This window comes from Cygnus olor, chromosome 12 (assembly GCF_009769625.2).
Source record: "Cygnus olor isolate bCygOlo1 chromosome 12, bCygOlo1.pri.v2, whole genome shotgun sequence".
Taxonomy (NCBI): Eukaryota; Metazoa; Chordata; class Aves; order Anseriformes; family Anatidae; genus Cygnus; species Cygnus olor.
This window is the reverse complement of record NC_049180.1, coordinates 14,751,649-14,774,225: the sequence shown is the minus strand read 5'-3', so window position 1 is coordinate 14,774,225 and position 22,577 is coordinate 14,751,649. Positions and strand designations below refer to the sequence as shown.

The window sequence follows — 22,577 nt, the reverse complement described above, 5'->3', positions numbered from 1 at the left end:
ATTACTGCTTTTCCAGACAGCTAGAAATCTTGAGGGGGTACCAGCTTGTGTGTTTTGTAGTCCACAGGCATGGAGTTATACTCGGCTATTACATGGCAGTAACTCCAACCCCAGGAGCCTTTACTCACTTAGGCACACCACCAGGCTTTTGAGACTAAGCTAGCAACTCCGCAGTGCCATACCTGTTCCATCTGGGTGAGCACCAACACCTCTGCACCACGTTCCCTGCACGTACTGGATGCACCTGTGCAGATGCACTGAAATCAGACCACAGTAATTCTGCAAGGTGAGGAAAAATACAGGATTCCTAAGGAATTCACTACAGCACACAGAACAGAGAATAGGTTCAAAGTGTATGCAACATTTTATTGAAAAAATACGAATGTTCTGTACATAAAGTACAACTCAATGGGCTTGACAAAATCCAGAGACTTATTGGTTAATAAGGGTCATCTTTTCTTCTTTTTCCTCTAAGGACATAAAGCATAGAATGAAGCAGCAGGTCCCCTGTACTTGTGTAAGTGCAATCCCATCGCTGTGCGTGCAGCATAGCACCTGGCTCTACACATGGGACTCCAACATGCTCAATGTACTTTGATGGATGGTCTGCAAGAAATTTAAAGCATGGAAGAACCGCACAGGACTGGTCCTTCAATCCATTGATCATTCCAAATTTATTGTGAGATCTCTGTACTCCTAAGCAGCCTGCATCTGCATATCCAATATTTCTGACAAATAAATACAAAAATAAATAGGGATCTGGCCTCACAGAACCTCAAGTCTCAGAAGCAACATAATTTGTAGCAAGCTACATACATAATTTCAACTGTATCAACATAATTTATTTAAATCTCTATCAATAAATGTATTAAAAGTATAAATTCTTATCCAATACTGAGAGTTTAGTTCTGGAAATAAACCCAGAAAAACAAAAGCTTTTTCAGTACTCTCTTACAATTTAGTGTGCTCTTAGAAAATGCTTTATAGCTGAACTTCAGCAGAAACTAGCTGCTATATAATGTAATTCTATCCCCCAAACCTAATATAAAAAGCTTTTTAAATCTTTTTACAGTAACTGGCTTTCGTGTCCTAACTTTACATACAGTTACTAAAAATACTGCGTATAGCAGTGTTGTCTAAAAAATAGGTTTAATGGTAAAACTACATGCACAAATGCTGGAGTACCAAAGCAGAAACTGAATAAGGTGGCAGCTTCACAATTAATTTATGTTGCTAATTGGATGGTGTAACAATACTGCAATCCCAAAAGATATGTATGTTGCAAATGGAAAGACAATGATCAGGACTGGATGAGGAGAAAGTTAGGCAAAAAACCTTTTTTTTCTTCTCCATTTAAAACTGGAATGTCCGTTATCACCAAGAAGGTAAATGTAGGCCAGCATTAGAAACTTATACTAAATCAGGAGTAAATTGTGATGACTTCTCGGCCACCTCCTCTGACAAGTAATACTCTCTCCAGACCCTCAGTCAAGACTTCAAGAAACTCCATGTCTGTTTCCGTAAAGTCAAGGACAAAAATGTCAAAACCAGAATACACAGTGATTAGCTCCCCCTTACAGAATTGTAGTAAAACCTTGGATTTGTAATGCTGTAGGCAATGAAAAAAGTAATCTCTGAACAATCCCCCTAGTTTGTACTTATTACAACTCAAGACAGGAGGAACTTTCCTACATGCAAATTTTGAAAAACTTAGGGAAATGGAATTTTTCCAACTGTTAGCATATGCTACTTGTGGCTGAATGCATTTCTACATGCTTGTGTTGTGAAATATCTCACTGGGAGATGCCAAATGAGAGCTGAGTTTAAACTGTATTCCTTGACAAAATTTGACATATCTGTATTTATCTTTCTAAACAGATACAGATGGTGGCCGTTGCATAGGACTAATGACAGTTGTTTATAAATGCAAACCAATTATTTTATACACAGAATTTAATATTACTAACATAAAGATACACTTAAGAAAATCCCTAGCGGACTCACACTTTTCACCCCTTTTTTGCAAAGTAATAGGCCTCTGACTATGTAAAAGAGGAATCAGTGCTTTTAGGTGGACTCAGATGCAGTTACAAAACCTACTTTTTTGTGCATGCCAGCAGTACAACAAGTTGCATTAGTGCATGGTTCAGCATGAGCCATAGATGAACTCCAGTCTAACGTATTTTCAAAAATATTGCTCCTTTTCAATATGAACTGCTTTCATCACAAAGGCATCGGGGAGACAAGACAAGGAACATACTACCCCAAAATTTTTTACCTGCTACTTAGTTCTGAGTAAATTCTGGGGTTTGGGGAGGGCGGGGCAGAGTTGGGGAAGGAATCCAATGGATAAAAGCAAGCTTTATAAATTTGCTTGAAAGCAACACTCAGATCATTTTGCTGGGAAAGTGAAAGAACGCCAAGCTACACAGACACTCCCTCCCAGTTGCTCTTTGTGAATATTGCATGCTGTTTGGTCACAGCAGCTGCCTCTCCAGGGAAGACTGGAGGAATAAGCATCATCACCCAAAGTTACCAGTGCCTCAAGTTCAAAATCTCTCCTGAGCTGTAGTAGCTGTGGTTGAAACGCCTTTATGCTGAGGAGTGTTTTTATCCCTTCCTCAGCCAGCAGGCTGTTGCGTAACAACTGTTACCACCACTATCTCCTAGTTTCAGGAGAAAACTGCAATCTTTTGGTCTGGATTCACAACTCAGCGATATATAGTTTTTGGCACGGTTCAATAAAAGGCTTGCTAACTTAGCAGCCCATCTAGGGCTGAAGAGCAGCTGTGGACAGTAAATTGCCAAGCCAACAGGCTCACCAGATTGCAGCTCCTCAACTCTGGCCTTGCTTAGAGGCATGGTACAAGTATCCCTCTACGTGCCTGAAGAGGTAGGTTTGAATTTTAATCTTACCAGGGCATTGCTCTTGCAGCTAAGCTTCCAAATTCTGATGTGAGAGCAGATGCCTGAGAAACACCCTCTCTGTAAGGACTTCAAGCTCACTCAAGTTCAGACACTGCCCTATCCAGAGCACTGCCTGCGGTGATGCCTCCTTAAACATCGACCGCAGAGAACTAACTTACCAAGTCAGTGTCGTGGACTTCATTCCCACAAGCAGATGCCCAGCCTTTAACTAACTCTGTACATAGGACAGCATTGTCCATACACCGTTCAGAGTTGGCCTTTGCTCCTGCCCTCAGCCATGTTACATGATGTCAAACTGTTTAACCTTTTCTGTAATGGCAAAATAATCACGAATGAATTATGCCATTTTTGCCAAAGTGAGACTTTGCAAGGGGTTGGTAAACTAAATTAAGAAAGAATTTAGACAGGACCAATTTCAAGGCTTCCAGAGCAATCAGTGGCAAATTTAAAGCAATTATTATATAGCAGCCACGGATAAGTATTCTCCACTCAGTAGAAACCTTGTCACACGTGATGGCCTGACACCACTTGTGGCAAAACAACTTCAAGAGCACAGATTAAAGAAAGATTTTGTATGTGGGCCAAGCCTTGCCTGAAAGGATACAGTTTTCGTCACCATCGGTATTCTTTGGAGGACCAGGCATATTGAGGAGAACAAGTCTGGCATCGTGGGATCTATTAACAATAACTTCATTGAGCTTCACTGCTGTGTGCATTCTTCGAACGTTAGATTGGTTCCTGCAGAAAAAGCACATTCAGACGTACTGTTAGAAACATACCCCTGAAAACTGAATGATTAAAAAGTCCTTAAAAGCATACCCTAAGTCTCCTAAATACCCTGTTAAGCATCAGCACACAGGAATTTTTTTCAAACAATATGAAGGTACTAAAAAGATTTCAGAGTTCTTTGGGTTCCACCAGCCCGTCAGTTTTAAGATCCCTGGAGTTAGGTCTCCAGCTGTTGGTGTTATGCTGCTCTTTACAAGCACATTCTATAAAGATGATTTACAGTCTTTCATCAGAAGTTAAAAACACCTTTGCCCAAGGACTTGCTCTTTGACCACGGGCATTTGAGACTGCAGTCTTCACTTCTGGCAGCCCTCTCCAGATGCCCTTACTCCCATGGGGGCACAAACAGACCTCTCATGGCTCAGTACCACAAAATTCATCAGAGACCTAGCAGAACCCAGCAGGAAGCTGGCAGACCCACACTCCATCCACACATTCTGTGAGTGGATTTGTCTTTGTGTTGAACAGCAGTTGACATCTCCAGAGAAAGCCTGGCTTCCTACACATTCATAGGCTACAAGTGGCTGGATGCCTGCCTGCTTGGGGGGCTTTACTGATGATTACAAACAATTTTAACCTTTCCTTCATTGGGACACTAATCAACCTTTGTGCCTGGCTATTTGCAAGAGAAGCCTATAATCTCTAAAATCTCAATCATGCTTTCTAATTTGAGTAGCCACTTGATTCAAAAGTTATGAGATAGAAGAGAACAGATGCAGCATGATCTCACAAGCCTCTGTTCTTTAAGAATCCAGGTTAACGTAGGTACAGGATTAATTTTTCAGAATATATCATCACAAAATAACATCATTTCATGCAGGAACAGAACTGAAAAGTATCCTTTGGGGATTCTGAGCCTGGGAATGTTTCCTTCCTAAAGGAAATCAACCATTATTCTGGTACTGTAAAACGAAAACAGAACAGAAATAGACTTAAAGGAAGAATAGATTTGCAGCTTTGAGGATTCTCCACTTTTTTTTCTTCAGTTTAATATATTAAAACAAGGTATTAGTAGAAACAAAGTGAAGATGAATATGCAGTTTTTCTGATGCAGTTTTACATGTTATGAGTTAAAGTCTTTAGTAACCTTACTGCTCTTCCAAATACTTAGGTTTGTAAATATGTATTTTACATATTTTATATACACAGAGAACAGAAGATGCAATGGTACAATTTATGTTTGTTATACTAACAACACAATTTATCCACTTTGAATTACCTCTTTGTTATTCCATGTTCTTATTTAGAGCAAGGACATCCTCTGTCTTTACCACATCAGTTTCAGAAAGCCAGGGACAACACAGAGTGCCAGATTATGTTTACAGGAAGTGAGGAAGAAACCAGCACCAGAAACAATGTACTGTTATTAACTATGTACAATTTTGGAAAAGTAACTGAAAACTAAAGGTTTGGTGTTCTCTAAAGTGACATTTAAATTTGGCATCTCCCCAGTCATTTGAAGGCATAGGCTATGAGAAAGGGTTTGTTAGTGTCCAGAAACTGCCAGAAATAACATCATAGCAGTGTTGTGGAATGAGAGCTTCTCTAAATGAGTAATGTTTCCCATATCTTATGTCATACTCTGCTTAAAAAAACAGGCTCAGACCTGTAATTGTTTTCTTTTGTGATTTGTCAGTGTAACTTGTGGTTTGTTACACACTATTTATAACGATACTCATCTTAAGTGGCTAATCCTACTCCCTTTAAAACCACTGCTAAGACTGCTTAACTCTAACTCCTTTTCTTTTCTTCCATAATTACATATAGTTTTCCTGCTTTTTAGTTGAGAAAATGAAGTCTTCCCTCTCAACCATCTTAAGGCACTTCTACGTTAAATAACAAACTTACAAGTTTTCCCATTCTCTGAAAGCATGGAAGAGGAAAAAGTACAGGTAGTTAACACCAATTTCAGCAGAATTTCTACAGTATATAAACTATGTATGATTCATCCTAAAGCCGATTCGAATTCTCACTGATTTTTTGGGAAGAAAAATCTGTAACTTTGCCAAGTGTGCAAAGCTGGCTGAGTGAACTCTTATGTAAGATGCAATACATCAGAGAGGTCACAGGACATTCACACATTTTTATTCAAAGTCAAAAGTAGAGCTTTATGTCCAGCTATTCAAAGGGTGCACACGTGGCAATGTTAAGGCTGTTGTTATATGTCAGCGCTCCTTCAGAAGCAAATCCATCTTAGAGAGTTTTAATCAAACATATATTCTATTCACAGTCATTCATCACCATCTCCACAGCCTCTTCCTTGCTGCATTTAACATCCACACTCCACATTAGATAAGCAAAATTATCGGTCTTTTATTAATTGCGATTTCATCAGTGAAATTACAGGTCTTCTATTAACTGTGATTAGATCAGTGGAATTATTAATCCATTTCTTTAATTGTGTATCTTGTTGATGTATTTGGGAGGCAGGAAGAAAGTTATAATAGGCTTTAACATCTCCAGTTTAGACCTTGACTATACCAAGTAAAATAGTGAGGCATGTGTGCCACATTTAATTGGTTAGAGATTTCTCAGGAGGCTAACTGCTGTCTTTTCAGTAGTCAGATCTCAGTGCTTATTGTACGAGTCTAACCAACCATTAGGAGGGACAAGACAAGAAACGCAAAGCACAACTAGATTGTCAGGAGGTGCAAACTGTTGACTCAGACAAGACTCACGGCTTAATGCTGATGAGATCTCTAAAGCTTCCCACAGCACTGCCTCGGTTCCGCTTCTCAGCATCACATTTCTCTTTTGTCCAGGTCATCTGAATGTTCTCAGGAACTGGGTCCCCCTCATCTTCTTCATCTGAGTACAAGCTTTCCAGTCGTGCTATTGAATGTCTGTCCTTTACCAGCTGAGCCTAGAGGGCACGTGAACAACAAGGTGAACTTAGCTTATTTTGCCATCTGGGGTTCTTTTTAAGCAATAAAAGACTTTTTGTTCTATTGTATCCTTTATTTTGTACAGTCAGTTTAGTGTCTAGGACAGCTCAGATGTCAAACATCTGCCCTAGCTAATAACCTTACATACCAACCTGACTTCAAACTGTTTAGATGAGTGTGAGCCATGCAGAATTTGGACTAACAGCGGCCTAGGTCTGTATATATACAAGAAAAAAGACTCCATGTCACATCATGATGTGGTCTGAAACAGTGGATGTCTGACTCAAAATTGATGATAAAAAAGTTGAACAAGTGCATGCACAAAAATAAGACAATACACTTGGCTATGAAAGGTGCAGACTAACAGTCCAAACTAGAGTGAAATCTTCAGTAGGAAAACAGGATACTCTATAAATTGAGACAAACCCCAGACATGCCATACAAAGCAAAACCAAAGTTAAAACACAGTTGAGACTTACATCCTCACGTCACTGAGGATCGTTTACACTGCAAAGTAGAACATACAAGTTGTTTCTGCAGCTTATATGCTGCCATTGTTTTCCCCCAAACCAAATGATTTCTAGCATGGGTTTGCAAGTGCAGCCAGGCTATTCAATGACTATATGCAATTTTGGGAAACAAAAAGCTACACTAGAAGAACTTCCTTATAGCTTTAGAACACAGGACTTAAATTTAGAAGCAGCTATATAAAACACCACCAGGAAGGAACTTTGTGTCATCCACCTCAGCAGCCCATAATAATCAGCCACAAACAACATACCTCCCTTTCCCTCTCTGTTTTTGTCAGCCTCATTTGCCTCAGCATCTGAGATCTCTGCTCCATCATAAGAGTTCTCTCGTAAGTATATGCTGAGATATCACTATTGTGCTGCGGAAATAAGAAACACGTTTTGCTCTTTTAATCAAGTCATAATCAAACACCACCATTTCCCTCAAAGTGAAAATGGGCTCAAATTTCTTACCATTTCTACCACTTCTACCTCTGCCTCTATTCGAAGTTGATAAAGGAAAGTAGCCAAGTCCTTCTTCATCTGGATGCTGTTATCATCCATCTGAGCCACAGTAAAAATTCTCATTTTGCATTTTCTCCAAACCTGGAGGAAGGGAACATAAATTCTCAGAACCTTTGAACCAGTAACACTTTGCTACATGAAACAGAAACCTACCAATATAACCGTTTTTTTTTTTTTTTTTTTTTTTTTTTTTTAAAAATCAGCACAGGCTCTGCTCCTGGGCCTTTCTTGTTTACACTAATGCACACAAAAGTGGTTGGTAACAAAAAGTCTCTCTCTAGCTCCTTACTTTGTGCTGTTTGAGTAGAAAAGGAAGAAGCATCAACATGCCCCCATCATGCACAATCCACCACACATCAATGTTGCCTTCATTGTAACGCTCATGGTTGCTGGGGTAGAAAGACACATTTTTGGGAACCAGTAGAGCCAGATGGGCTGCAGTTGTGCAACGAACAGTACCTGCCAGATGGGGGAAGAACAAACAGTTAGTTAACTCTGATTCTGCAAGAGTGATCTACAGTTAAAAAGTTACTCACTAAGCAAATGTCAGCAAACTGTAAAAGTCACCGCTTACAAACAGAAAAGAAGTACATAAAGACTTGTACAGACAGGTCAGGCCAAACGATGCAGCTAGGATAAAACAGACTTACAGGAACACAAGCCCTATTTCATGTCTGAAATAAAAGCTGCGATCTTCAAAGCTAAGTGCAAGGAGGAAGCATCTGCTTTGTTCTAATTTTACTGTGTTAAGTAGTTGAACCATCCGAGATGACAGGGGAACGACAGGGATATAGCAGGACAGTGTTAGCTCCAGCAGTTAAAATGGATAGATTAGCACCTATGAAAGGACAGAGATTATCTAGGAAAGAAATTACAGTTTTCCACAAAAACAGTACCCTTGAACTCTGTAATTTTTAAGCATTCATTAGAAAGACGAACTTTAGCTGCTACATTAATCTTTGGAGATCTTTCATGGGCCTCCTAGCTACAAGTGATATTTCAAACGTATTGTGAGAAATCATCTACAGGAAATTTGCTTACTGCTTTGCCTGAGAGCATAGCTATATTTTTTTCCCCTTTCTCCTCAACTGCATCAGCTGGTCTCACATGAGAGATTTTATTTCCCTCATGAACTTCACCTCAATTGCTGTACTTACTCCTTTCGTAATGCAATTCTAAAGACTTCAGATTATCGCATTTATTTAAAACAAAACAAAAAAATCCACAACCCTAGCACTGGAATGTAAATCTGTAAGATTGCATTTATTTCCTAAGACTTAGCTCCATCAGCTCAACAATAAGTTCATGTTCGATAGTAGAAACAAAAAATTATAAAAACAAAACCAGTTTCACAAGAATTCTGCTGAAATCCCCAGTGCGTACTGTATATGTAATAAACATCTTGGTGCACAATGTTTTATCACACAGAACCTTCAAAACTCACCTATAAATGTCTTCCACGACCTTGGATCTTCACTTTGCCTCCAGCCATACGGCCATCCCAAAACCACAGTGTTGTGTTTCATGCCACCTAGCCCACAGGACTGGATCAAGTGGGCAATTCCTTCTCGAACTTTATTGGCTACAACTACCTGACAGAATCCTTTCACCTTCTCAATGTCCATCATATTTTTAATAGTCTGGAAGACAGACAAGGAAAAAACCTCACAACAAAGAGAAACTCTAAGTCTTGGTCTATCATTTGATTACAGTGTAAATTCTTGGTTCATATGTCCACATGTAAAATACATTGTAAGGCAAAGTGGATGAGCAGATTCTGCTCATCTGCTTTCCTTAATAAAACAGCAGAGAGAGCGTACACTCATTGTATATAATATCTGCTGAAAACACGTAAGGTTCCCTTCCAAATATAATTATTTCTAAGATATAAAGATAGCTTTTTTGTTTGTGTAATAATCTCTTACACATAAAAATTGTAGCAGTTAGTGATATCTGTGTTCTTATCTCACTTTCCATTCTCTAATTTTAAAACAATCAACTTACTAAATACACTTAATTAGCTTCCCTTGGATTTCTAGTTTCAGATATCTATGTAACTTGCTGTGTTATTATATTCAACTTACAAATATGAGCACTAAACCCCCACTCAAAACCACTAACACCCCACATACCATGCCCTTTATTTGTTTAAAAAATAAACTCGCTCAACCACAGGCCTATGAATTAGTTTTTCCTTTGTAACTGTGTTCCTGTACAAAAACCCTTTAGGGAAAACAACAATGGGCAGATGCTGCACAGATGTAAGCAGGGCTACGATGTCATGTTTTTACACATTGAGGAAGATGAAATGATTTATTAGCAAATTTTCAAGACCACCCTTTAACACTTTTTGTGATAATTTTATCACCATACAGTGATGAAAGGACCACAGCACATTTGCTAAATTTATAATAATTGAAAGTCACTGAAATGTTCCTTGGTATGTTCAGAAACTAAATAGTCACCTTCCCTCCATTAGTCAGCATATATAAACTCCCACAGCAATTATTTCTTATAAATCAAGAGGTTTACGCAGTCAGGCTTTTTCTATAGGTTGCAAGCATTTATCTTCTTATGTTCTTAAAACTACAATTGGCAGCTGAAACTTTTGCAAGCTCTTTACCAAACAAAAGTAGTACTACTCAACTAGTACTGTATTTCATGGAAGTCTTAGTAATACGCTTTTTTCCATGTAAGTTTATTAAACTTTTAAATTACCTGCCCGCTGACCCCTCTCTTTCCTTTAGGAATTTGTTTAAAGCACTGACCTGTTCAGCAGCCTGGGCTTCTCCATAAGTTTCCAAGAAATTCCCTTGGATCACTGATCCTATGATAGTTAAACCTTTGCCAGCTTTCAGCTGGGATGCAAATGTTAACAATCTAGGGTATTTTACATGCAAATCTTCATCAAGTTTCAGAAGCACCAGCAACTGAGGCCTGGAGAAAATAAAAAAGGGAATGCATTTTTGTATTAATGCTTTGCAAAAACACTTATAAAAAACTGTTTCTTTCAATACTTTAATTGTGCTTGAATATTAGCTCTGATACAGTACACTCTTTCTGTATCTCCTGCGTTTGGAGGGTTTTAATTAATATTTTCTTTCTCTTGATTTGAAGCAGATTGAAGCACTGAGGGAATTGTTCTGCTGTATTGTTTTGACAGTCATAAAACCCATTAATGTACTCAGCTTAAGAAACTTGCATTAGTGTTTTATTACATGGTTGATTTTTCAAGGCTCTGTTAAGCACAAATAGAGCGCATGCTGTGTTCAGAAGAGTAAGGCTGTCCCTCCAGATCCATCTTGTGCCAAAACATTGGGAAACATGAATGCTTTTACCTAAACATAGATCCCACTTGCTCTCTGTCCCTTAAGATATCGTTACGCATCTGCTACATTATTTTCTCTCTTAAACTATGGTTAAGCAAGTTCCAAAAGATTTATAGAATTCTTAAGGTAGATGCTCGTCCTCTTGTTCAGAGCCAGACAAGAATTTTGCAATGTATAACTGTGAGGAGGATTCTGTAATCTGGCTTGACACACAAAGCCAGAGGGAGAAACGTAGGTTACTCTTCCAGTTTTTAAGTCTAGAATGATAGCAGCGACTTCCTCACACCCCCAGTGCAAATTACAATGGCCCTCTGCACTCAGTCATCTTTATAGTTTCCCCAATTTCCACTTCTGATTTGGCATTTATATATATATTTAATATAATATTATCATAATATCAATGTATTGTATTTATTTATTTTCTTGGCATTTAGATTCAAGCACACAGATTCCCAAAATCTGTTTGCAATCCCATTAAAACCTTACATGTAAATAGATAATCACAACAGGACATGTTATTAGTCTAAAATGAGTACCTCCAGTTCTTTGTGTGTGGAGGGCCCTCCTCCAGTCTGAGTAAGGCGTATCTTGCTGCGCTGAGTGAAAGACCCCGGATACCATCACCCCATTCCTTCTCTGCACTGTGAAGGACATCATTTAGCCATCATTCAGTTTTATGAGCATTTAAATTATTTATGAGCATTTAAAGGATCATCCAGTTCCAGCCCCTTGCCGTGGGCAGGGACACCTCCCATCAGCCCAGGCTGCCCCCAGCCCCATCCCTCCCAGCCCCATCCAGCCTAGCCCTGAACGCCTCCAGGGATGGGGCATCTACAGCTCCTCTGGGCAGCCTGTTCCAGGGCCTCATCACCCTCAGAGTAAAGAATTTTTCTAATATTGGATCTAAACCTACCGTCTTCTAGTTTCAAGCCATTTCCCCTTGTCTTATCACTGCCCTCCCTGACAGAGTCCCTCCCCAGCTTTCCTGTAGGTTCCCTTTAGGTACTGGAAGGCTGCTGTAAGGTCTCCCCAGGGCCTTCTCTTCTGCAGGCTGAACAACCCCAATTCCCTCAGCCTGTCCTCACAGGAGAGATGCCCCAGCCCCCTGATCACCTTTGTGGCCCTGCTCTAGGCTCATTCTAATATGTCCCTGTCCTTCCGGTGCTGAGGCCCCAGAGCTGAGCACAGGCTCCAGGTGGGGTCTAACGAGAGCAGAGCAGAAGGGGACAATCCCCTCCCTCGCCCTGCTGCCATGCTGCTTTTCGTGCAGCCCAGGACACGGGTGGCTTTCTGGGCTGCAAGTGCACCTTGCTGGCTCACGTTGAGCTTTTCATCAACCAACACCCCCAGGTCCTTCTCCTCAGGGCTGCTCTCAATCCATTCTCCATGGATTGATACAGCATGTATCACATGCACATGTACCAAGTACATATATGTATGTGATACATATCACACAAGCAAAATGCAAATATTTCAGTCAAATCTGTATGACACCACCATCTTCCTGGATTTAATTTGTAATCAACACTCTGCTCCAGAGGTTTCCCAAGCATAATCAAACTTGGAATAAGGAATTTTAATACATCATTTGTTAAAATCAGGTTATACAGCCATACCACAGTCAGACTCCATCACATATTAACAATCTCAAGCAACCTAACCTGCAGAATCGGCTTTTCAATGCCCGTTCTAGACAGACCTTTATGTCAAATAAACTGAAATAAGATGGCTGCCTTCAGGTGTTCTGGGCCGGAGGTAATTGTGTGTGATAACAGAAATAAAAGTCCCCAACCAGGGTTTCTGCTTCCTGTGATTCATAAATTTCACCAAACACCTTTAGGGGCTTAATAAAGTATGTCCCTGAGATTTCAGGGACTGTTGTCTAGCAGCGACACAACAAAACAATGAGAGAAGAAAAAATAAGTATTGCTAAGGGAAACCTAATTCAGATCTCTGGAGAGTGTCCATTCCTTCACTAATTGTCGTAAAGGCTGGAGATAATTCATAAATAATAGATCGAATCTCCGTCCTATCCTCTTCTGTTCATTTAATACTTACCCTTGATATTCAATGTACTTGTAAATCATGCCTGCAATAAGCATAGCTACCAAAGCATAATACCAAGATGAAATGAACATCAGTGCCAGGCAAATACTCATGCCTAAAAATGAGAGGGCCCTGAAAGAAAAGGCAAAGATATTAGTGAGTAGTAGTGCAGAAAAGCAATTAAATAAGTAACTTCAATTATTCTCTTGTTCTTTTTTCTTTAAAATTGTCTATTGTGAACTGGCAAAATAATACTTCCAGTAAATCTCCCTCATCCTCCACAGTTTTAGTATCCTGTTGTAGGAACAAAACTCATCCCATTAAATATTTGGGTCTGGCCCACTAAGAATATTACACTGATGTCCCCTTGTCTAGAACCAATATCCAGAGAAGCAAGACATGTTCACAACCTTCATGGAGAGGGCTCTCCCAAAACACATGCTGCAGATCACAGACCAGGCACCGAACATGCTGGCCTTTTGCTTACCAGTGATAGTATTTAAATCGGGGCCGCCAGTTTGGAGTTCTGAGAAGCGTTTGTACTGCACATGCTAGATTAACAAAGAGGTAGCACATCAAGAAAAACCTGCAGGAACAAGCAAACAAACTTTTTAGCATACACATTTACAGATTATAATTACAATAATTATTTAGTCAAAATATCATGTGTGCCTACCCATTAATTTTCGTTAGTCTGAAATATCACTATAAAGTGGTTAGAACTTTTAATTGGATCAAGCTAGGTGCATCTGCAACATCAACCATATCTTTTACAGCATTCTGCATTAAAAATAACATTTTCCTGAATGAAATAGCAGTCTGCCCAAAAACCTTTTTATTCAGAGAATATTCCAAAGCAGAAACAAATGAATTTATATGTAGAGCCACAGGTCAGAGAATTCATAGAAATAATAAAAGTGGAACTCAGGCTCTAGTAATTAGTTTTAGCAGTTTAAAATATAGTTATAAAAGACAATTAAATCAATCAAGATAGTAAAACTAAAAAGCATGTTTTTGGGGTTTTGTTCATTTGTTTTTATAGCATCCACCCTGTTCCTTACATTGAGAGAATTGGAGCCACCATGTCAAGGGAGGCAATAAGGATTCCCAGCTCAGCAATTAATGCTGTTAACAGAAGAGCCCATGTTGGTTCACCATTTGCTTTGCCATGACCAAAAACCTGAAGAAACAGAAGCATTTACAGCCTTTATCATTAGATATTACACATTTCTTCCAAGTATTTCATAAAGTTATAAAGAAAAAAAGAAATCCATTTAGATAATAGTAACTTTCCTATGTATTTTCTTCTTGAGCAAGGAGTCAAATAATTCGAATGGCTTTCTCTACTTCACTGAATTAGATGTTAGACTTCTTCATGAAACTACCAAATATGTTTATTCAAAATCCTTCAAAAATATTCCTAGTTTTTAACAAATGAAAACAAAGCATTTAAAAAAAATATTGACCTTCACTTCAACGCAGGGCAGGCTAAGAAAAATAGATCTAATTTTCAAGAGCATAAAGTCAAATAACTGGCTAATAACTACATACAGAATGCCTTTTATCAAAAAATAAAAAATGTACAAACCCAGAGGAAAGGAATAATGTTGTCCTTTGCTATTGCCTGCAGCAGCCGGGGGGCTCCAGTAAGGCTCTGTAAACCTGCTCCACAGGTAGAGAAGAAGGATCCTATCACAATGACCCATGGTGAGGGCCATGAAAGGGTGCCCACCACTAAGTTCTTGTTCACTGCATCGCCGTACCTGCAGAGAGGAACAAGACATTCATGTTTAAAAAGTATTTTGATACTCATATTTGATTTTCTTGGTCAGTTTTACGCTTCATTTAAATATTATTAGATATTCTCTACAATAGGAAATACCGGAATTTGTAAACAATCTTAGTTCTAATACACACGTAGGAAGTGTCTGCAACCTGATTTCAGCCATTTGAATTTTTTTTTTCAACCATTTATTATAAAATTCTTGCTTTATCATCAGAATTATGATTCCATACTTTCATCTGGAATTACACAGTTCTTTAAAAAAAAATCAAAGCTCTAATGTTTAAAACACCCAACACAAACCAGTATCAGATACTCCTACAGATGGAAAGGCATCCAGAAGTAAAGGAAAAAAGAAAAAAAAGAAAAGAAAAAGAAAGTAGAGCATTGAAGCAGTAAAACTTAATGGTTACTTACTTATCTCTCAGGACTACACCTTCTATGCAGGCTCCAAATAGTAATACACAGCTGAAGTCTTGGGTACACAGCGTGCTAAGGAAGTAGTATTTATTTAAACATGGCAGATAAAAACAACCATAAGAAGTATTGTGAAAAGTTCAGTATCTGCCTCTGTCCTACAGCATTTGTACTGCAGCATCTTCATAAACACATGGTAAAGCTAATGAGTAAATTAACACCTCACTGCTCATATATACCTTCTACTGTAAGTGACAAACAGTTATTATCCTAAGCTTTGATTTTTAAACTAAGATTGCTTTAAATGTTACAGTAGAGGAGATACCTTCAGATACAAGAGAAGGAGAGAAGTAGGAAAGATTTCAATACCAATTTCTGTTCTACAGTAGCAGATTAAATTGATGTTTACATGAAAACCACTTCCTTTGAAGTTATTTTGAATGGACAGCAAACTATTACCTTGCACTTTCCCATTTTCCAGTCTCTGACAGCATTCACATCACCAATACATCTTTGAATATTTGGTTTATTATTAAACTGTACTATTTCTGCATCAGGGAGTATAAAATAATTCAAGTTTCTTGGTTCTGGCATTCCAGTAAAGGTTTTGATCTTGTGATTTTAGTTTGACTGTTTAAATTCTAAGCTCTACCCTCCAATTCCAAAGTGTAATTATGAAATAAGAGGAATAATAAAAGGGGAAAAACCGATTGCTCCTTAAAATTATGGTGTTAGCCTTCCACTGGGTGGCGTATTAATAGCTATGTATAACATTATCCCTCATGAAAGAAGTTTTGAACTATAAAAATTATAACACTAAAGCCAGGGGTTACATCTGTGACCTGTTTTAATAAGTATTACATGCAGAGGGAACAGTTTTTATGCTACGGAGTCAGTTCCAGAAGTAACATCTGGAAAAGCCTGTGCTCCTAAGAAGCTGAGACAAGTGAGCCGGGATCCTGACTGGTAGCTTTGCAAGGTTTGGCAAAAAAAAAAAAAAAAAAAACAGGTTCCAAACAGCAGAAGTTCCAGAAGAGGCACCTTCTCAGCCAGCTGACTTTTGGGTGGGATTTATTCAGAAAGCTCTTAATTTATTTTTTTTTAAGGTCTTGCTCATAATAAGTTTTTTGTTTGTTGGTTGGTTGTTTTTGGAGGGGTGGGTTTTTTGTTTGTTTTCTTCAGAAAATCTGTCTCTATAAGTGGCAGTTTAGGACATCAATGGCTACCTGAAGCTGAAAGACATCCCTCTAGCAGGAGAGAGGAGATTAAAAAAAGACTTTCCTAAGCAGAGCTTCCATTGTCCTAAGCCCTCAAGAGTTTAACCTGCCATCTTCAACTGTGACAAAGGCTGTTCCTGTGAGTACACACACAGCACCTGGAAGTCTGGTACAAGGAACATCCTCATATTTTGCAAATTAGGTGCTCCAGTCTCAGTGGAAACAGGCTGGAAATGGCGAGTCATTCATAGCTACATGGAGCTCGCTACCGAGTGTTTGTAACACTTCTACACATGCCAGCTGGGGGTGTGTGCTAAGCATCTAAGTCTGGTTTGTCTTGCCTTAAAATGTTCAAGAAAGCATATACTCCTTCCTGTCATTCAAACTAAAAATACTTGTTTAAGGACCTGAAATTTGTGATCTCTGTGTTTAAAGGTTTCCCTAAACTTAACAGTCCACAACATCCTAAGCAAAATATATACCCGTATTCAACCTGCCTGAAAACCTACAGATCCAGATTTTGTTGGAAAACAACAGGATTTCAATTCAGATGCTTTCAGCCCAAGGACTGCTTTTCTTTTTAGTTTTGCTAACCAATCATACAATAATTTAGTCACCTGAAAGCAGTCCCACAAATCAGACACACAACCATTCATGTGAGTCACTTATAACGCAGTAGGACTCCGCGAATTTTAAAAGGATACAGACAAGTGATGTGGTGACAATAGCGAGAATTGTTCCAACAGGAATGGATTTTTGTGCATCTTTTAGGTCCCCTGATCTGTTTGAACCAGCCATGATGCCTGAAAGTAAATTTTGGATGCAAGATCAAGGGAGTGAAGAAACCTCAGAGACCCAAGATGCCCTCTCCTCTTTTCCCAGTATTCTCACCGGTCACTGACGGGAAGAAGATGCCAACCAGTACCATGAATGAAGTAGATATATCCGAAAGCACATACAGATGAAGGTTGTTCTTCTGGCCTGCTACATCAACGGATGGGTGATGTGCTTTCTCCAGTATCTCTCCCTTCTCCAAGTAATTGCTCCATAAATTGTCTTCAAACACCACAGAAAATAAAAGCATTATTTCAGTTCAAACTTGTTCTCATTGTAATGGGTCTAAACTGAAGATTAAAAATGCAATTCATGCAATTCGGTGATCAACACAAATTAAGACATGCAGGTTACATGACAAAGTTTCTGTTTCATGCTTTCAAGGGAATCTGTAACAAAATAAATATATGTGAATGATCTACAGAGGTCTAGGCACTTTCCTTTAAAATTACGAAATGTAACATTCTTTTAACTTCATATCTATTTTAACCCCTAGAATTAGTCTGAGTATTTTTAACAAACCGTGATATCCACACACTCCTGAGAATCCAAAGCAGCAACATTAACCAGATTTTTGGACATAAACTTTTCTTTTTGAGGAACTGAGAGAAAAAAAATGACCTTTAGACAGTGGAAGAATTATAGAATTATATGGTTGGGATTTGAAATTGCACTAAGAAATGCTGAGTCCACTTTCGTAACTAGATTACCAGTTCCTGTGCAAACAGGAACTTTAAGCACTCGGCACCTACACACAGCATCTGTTCTCCAGAGTTCATTTCAATAATGTACACTTTTCAGCTGTATCATTTACAGGACTGGGCAAAGAAGGAGCTAAACTAATTTTTAGACAAGTGTTTTTTATCCTTCAGGACATAGTTTTAACCTGTCTAAACTGGAAAGTCATAGCTACAAGGAGTTTTGAAAAATCGTAACAATTTACTCACATTAGTATAGCTCTAATTACAGTTGACTTCTGACTGAAATTATGAGATGTGCAAGGCAAATTTAATTTTACAGCACACAAGTACTGTATATCAAGAGCTAAATGTCATCTGCTCTTTTAAGGATTATAAGACTTTGGTTTCTTTATTGAAGGTAATGTTCTTTGCCATAATAATATTTCCTCCATTCTTCTTTCCGATCCACCAGGGAACTGTTTCAACTGCTCTGGATGCCTCCTCTTTAAGGGGAAAAAAATAATAATTTCCATACCTTTTAAAATACCACTAGCAGCTCCTGGAATTCCTGCTATCTCGGAGACATTGTTTAGTAGGAAATATTCATCACAGTTCTCAGTGGTTAAGTTTGTATTGTGGCAGAAGTTCTCCCAAAGCTTAGAGGCCACGGTAATGTTATCCTTAACTATGGTTTTGGCACAAACATCAAACTGATCTCTTATCAAAGTCCTGTTGCCCAACATGCAAATCCTGGAAGGGAAATGTAAAAAGCAGTATAATTACATGGCACCTGGAAAATGAAATACTTCTTTCCCCATCAGCTGCCTTTCCTATCATGGAAGCTTCAAGCGGCTCTAGTCTGCTACATTAACTCTCAACTTCAGAAAGGTGGTGGTAGCACGACGAAAACTAGGCATCTGTTTTGCTTAAAAGTCTGAAATATAAAGCTACTTTTTCACCGATTCTGAGAGAGGTATAACAAGCTACATAAGAGTGATTCAAAGATTTTGATGTCAGTGGTAAATTTACCTTAAACAAAGGAAGTGAAGTATTAAGCAATATTTTAGTTTCCAGTTAAATAGAACTATAAGAATGGAAAATATTTCGCATATCTAAAAATATTTAGAAAAGTATTATACCAGTTTCTGTACAGAAGCACTTAAATATTCCCTGATAGTTTTTAGCTTCAGAATTAGAAACATGCAATTCAGTCCCAATAAACAAAGTTTCTTCTTGTCAGAAGATACTATGCATCACTGCTGAAATCATCCAGTTCCTGATGTGATTCAGCTATCCACAAATATAGCTTTATCCCAGCAGTGGAGATTTTTAACCTGCATCTCCAAAGATGGTTCCACATCACATGGGTGATGCAACATTACAGCTTGCTGCCACTGAAAAGTTCACTCAGCCTCTCCTCCTACTGCCAGAAAATACCAATAAGGGGAGTTAAAAAAAAGTTTATTATTTTCAGACATTTTAATAAGTTACATTGATTCACAGGCCCCATCAAACTGTAAAGCCAGGAAAATGGAAGAGAGAGGGCCATTCCTTTAGGATTGGTAAGCCTGTGAAACTTAACTTCAGAGAAGCCTTCTCCTCCAGTATTAAAAATAAGTACAATGTCTGATTACTGAAGCAAAAGAAAAAGGAGCACAGCCCAAGGAAGAAAGATAGGGAACATTCAAGAACAATACAAGAGATAATGAGGGGGAGGTAAAGACACTCTTATTTTTACTGCTGTAAACCTGCTGCTGTTGTAAAATATTGTAATCATTGGGCCCTAAATATCTAAACGGAGCACTTGTGGGTTGTGACTGCTTATTTATGGTCACAACATTTTGAAATGTGAATAATTATGCAGACTCAACTCCTCTATTTCCATTCCATTCTTCTCTTGTCAACAGTATCAGGAAATACCGTTTGCAGTTTTGGTACAACGCATGTATCCACGTAACCGCTGCTCCAGCTCTGAGTTTAAGAAACCTTATTAAACCTTATTACATGTTTAACATGCCAAGGAGCGTGTGCTGTGTTCAGAGCAGAGCTACTCATACAGTAGACTAATCTGCCTTCAAACCAAAGGGAAGTTCCACTGGTGCTTCAGTATGGCCCCATCACACCTCCCACATTCCTGAGAGATGCTCTGTTTCTCAGGGAGCAGCAGCATCACACCACCACAGTTTCCAGCCATGAAGGCAGCACATCATGTCTGACTGGCCTGCAGAAAACAGAGCTGCCACACTGCTTTCTGCTGAGGAGGGCTGCATAAATAACCCAGCCCAATCCTTGCCCAAAAGTAACTCAGCAGCCATAGGCTAAATGGATCGTCTTTGTGGGAAGCAGAGAAATGTCAGCCTCCATCAACCTGGTACACTCACGAGACTTTGTTCTACTGAAACAGTTAAAGAATGTGACAATGCATTTATTTTGGCCCAAGGAGTTTCTATTCCATGAGCTCTGCAGGCAGAAGACTATCAGTGCTGCTATATACAGCTAAAAAATCTGAAATAATTCACACACACAAAAAAAGAACTTTGACAACACATTAGGCACAAGTTTTAAGTAACTTCCATTGAATCCCATCTTCCAAATCCGTAGTCAAAGCTATATCCCCCACCCCACCCCAGTCCAGAAATAATACTCACGGAAATTCAGGTGGATCAAAGATGGACTTGATAGCTCCAGCGTAAATGGACAGTATGGATATTACTACGCAGGCCAAGAAGAGGGAAGCAAATTTGTTAACATATTTCACACCTACAAAGACCACCACTGCCATTAAGATGAGAAATACAGTTCCATACACCCTCATGTTGTTTAGCATAGCACTGGATGCATCATGGGCACCGGATGGATAAAAAATTGCTGCTTGTGGCACAATATATGTCTGAAATAAGAAGAAAGCAAGTTGAAGGAGCACAGAAACAGAATTCTGCCTACACTACTGTAGTGATCTTGTCCCTATACAAGAAATGCAAATCATTCTCCAATTTCACCAGGAACCTTTGGTTTATAGGAAAGGTCAAAGCGTAACAGCTCATTCTATTTCAGTAGTACAACTCAGCCAACTTTATCAATGATGAGCACATATATTTGATTAAGTCATGCTTCTGTCCACATTTTCATGAGACTTCGCATTCTAGATACCCACAGAGCATGCAACTTTCAAAGGGCAACACTAGCAGTACAGAACTGGAGACCTTCTGGTCTGACATGTGAACGTGCATACGAATATGGGACAAGAATACTGCAGTATTTCTATCTGCCAGTTGCCTTAAAAGCACATCTGCCCCAGTATTACTCACCAATAAAATCTCAATGGCACCAAGGATATACATTGCTCCTGCAAATGTTGTTCCCAAATAAAAGCACAGCCCTACAGCTCCACCAAACTCTGGGCCTAATGACCTGGATATCATGAAATAGGAGCCACCAGCTACGAAACAAGAAAAGAGAGGGTAAAATTGCCATTTGTTGGTTGTTATACATTTTTAAACAATCACAAAAGAATGTACCAAAACTACAGTGTGTATCTGCTTTTCTAGAGCTTCAATTAAAGCATCTTTTTGTTAGTACGGTGGTAAGTAAAACAAAAAAAAAATAGCATTTAGCCTAATTGATATTAAAGAGAAATACTAAATATGAATTCAGGCTTTGTAACCTGGCTTAAACAAGTTTCTCTGGATTAAAACCACATTTTAGTAGTAGTTTGCTAACTACACTTACCTGGAACAACACCATTTGTGGCAATAGCACTCATTGATATGGTTGTCAACATGGTCTATGAGAACAAGAAAAAGGAAACGATGGTGTCAACAACATTTGTTTAAATTGTAACTTATTCCTTGTTAGAGTAAACCTGCCAGCACACAAACAATAAAATATTTCTGTTTATTCTGCCCTGACAGGTCATTATCTGAAAGAAAACAAGGGGAGCAGGAATTTAATCAAGCTGTTGAGACTTTTGCCTGAGAGATGGCTGCTTTATCAGGTCAAATAATGTCTGTCTGCAGACAAAGCATGATAAAAGAGCACAGGTGTCACTCCCTCTGCAGAGCTGAAATTCCAACAAAGGCTTGTCCAGCAAAGCAGGCAGCCGTGACCTAAGATGGACACAGAAAACAGCTTTGTGCTGAACAAACACCATTTTTATAGCTGTATCTACACTAGAAATGGTTTGCCAGTTTAGAAATATGATCACACACAAATTTTAAAAAAAGTCACATGCCTACAAAAACATGGCTTTTCATTACACATGCGTCTACAATGCAGCCCCTCCAAGTGTCTCACTAGTTTCACAGGTGTTACGTAACAGGTGTTATTTTAGCTATATACTTACACAACAGCAGCAAAGTAATACAATCAGGAAGGACTGGAGAACTCCGGCCATTCCTACCATCCAAGTCAGCCGAAGGAAGAGAATAACCCCAAAGATGTTCTGCATGCATGGTAAATACACCCCCATCAGGGTACCCATGCTGGGTGACTGAAAAAAAAAGTATGTTGGCATTCATTATCTGGAATTATTCAAAGCATAGGTAACCAAAAAACATACAACTTCAGTTTTTTAAATGATAAAAAATCTGCGAAACATAAAGTAGGCACACACAAGTACTATTATCCTCCACTTCC

At 38.8% G+C, this 22,577-nt stretch overlaps 1 protein-coding gene across 4 annotated transcripts in view; it reads right to left on the bottom strand.

The window, feature by feature from the left end:
- Nucleotides 1–345: 345 nt before the first annotated feature.
- SLC12A4 (solute carrier family 12 member 4) overlaps nt 346–22,577 on the bottom strand; it is a 50,363-nt gene continuing 28,131 nt past the window's right edge. For all 4 annotated transcript variants that reach the window (XM_040571517.1, XM_040571515.1, XM_040571519.1 and 1 more), the window contains 21 exons: nt 22,285–22,431; nt 21,672–21,726; nt 21,251–21,381; nt 20,591–20,832; nt 18,478–18,692; nt 17,320–17,484; nt 17,133–17,231; nt 15,212–15,269; nt 14,600–14,774; nt 14,073–14,191; nt 13,499–13,597; nt 13,024–13,143; nt 11,502–11,606; nt 10,405–10,573; nt 9,081–9,276; nt 7,926–8,095; nt 7,586–7,717; nt 7,384–7,491; nt 6,396–6,580; nt 3,533–3,666; nt 346–1,512 (listed from right to left, as the gene is read on the bottom strand). In XM_040571517.1, coding sequence (XP_040427451.1) covers nt 1,421–1,512; nt 3,533–3,666; nt 6,396–6,580; nt 7,384–7,491; nt 7,586–7,717; nt 7,926–8,095; nt 9,081–9,276; nt 10,405–10,573; nt 11,502–11,606; nt 13,024–13,143; nt 13,499–13,597; nt 14,073–14,191; nt 14,600–14,774; nt 15,212–15,269; nt 17,133–17,231; nt 17,320–17,484; nt 18,478–18,692; nt 20,591–20,832; nt 21,251–21,381; nt 21,672–21,726; nt 22,285–22,431 — 2,916 coding nt within the window. In that variant the 3' untranslated portion in view covers nt 346–1,420. The remainder of the gene's footprint in view (nt 1,513–3,532; nt 3,667–6,395; nt 6,581–7,383; nt 7,492–7,585; nt 7,718–7,925; nt 8,096–9,080; nt 9,277–10,404; nt 10,574–11,501; nt 11,607–13,023; nt 13,144–13,498; nt 13,598–14,072; nt 14,192–14,599; nt 14,775–15,211; nt 15,270–17,132; nt 17,232–17,319; nt 17,485–18,477; nt 18,693–20,590; nt 20,833–21,250; nt 21,382–21,671; nt 21,727–22,284; nt 22,432–22,577) is intronic.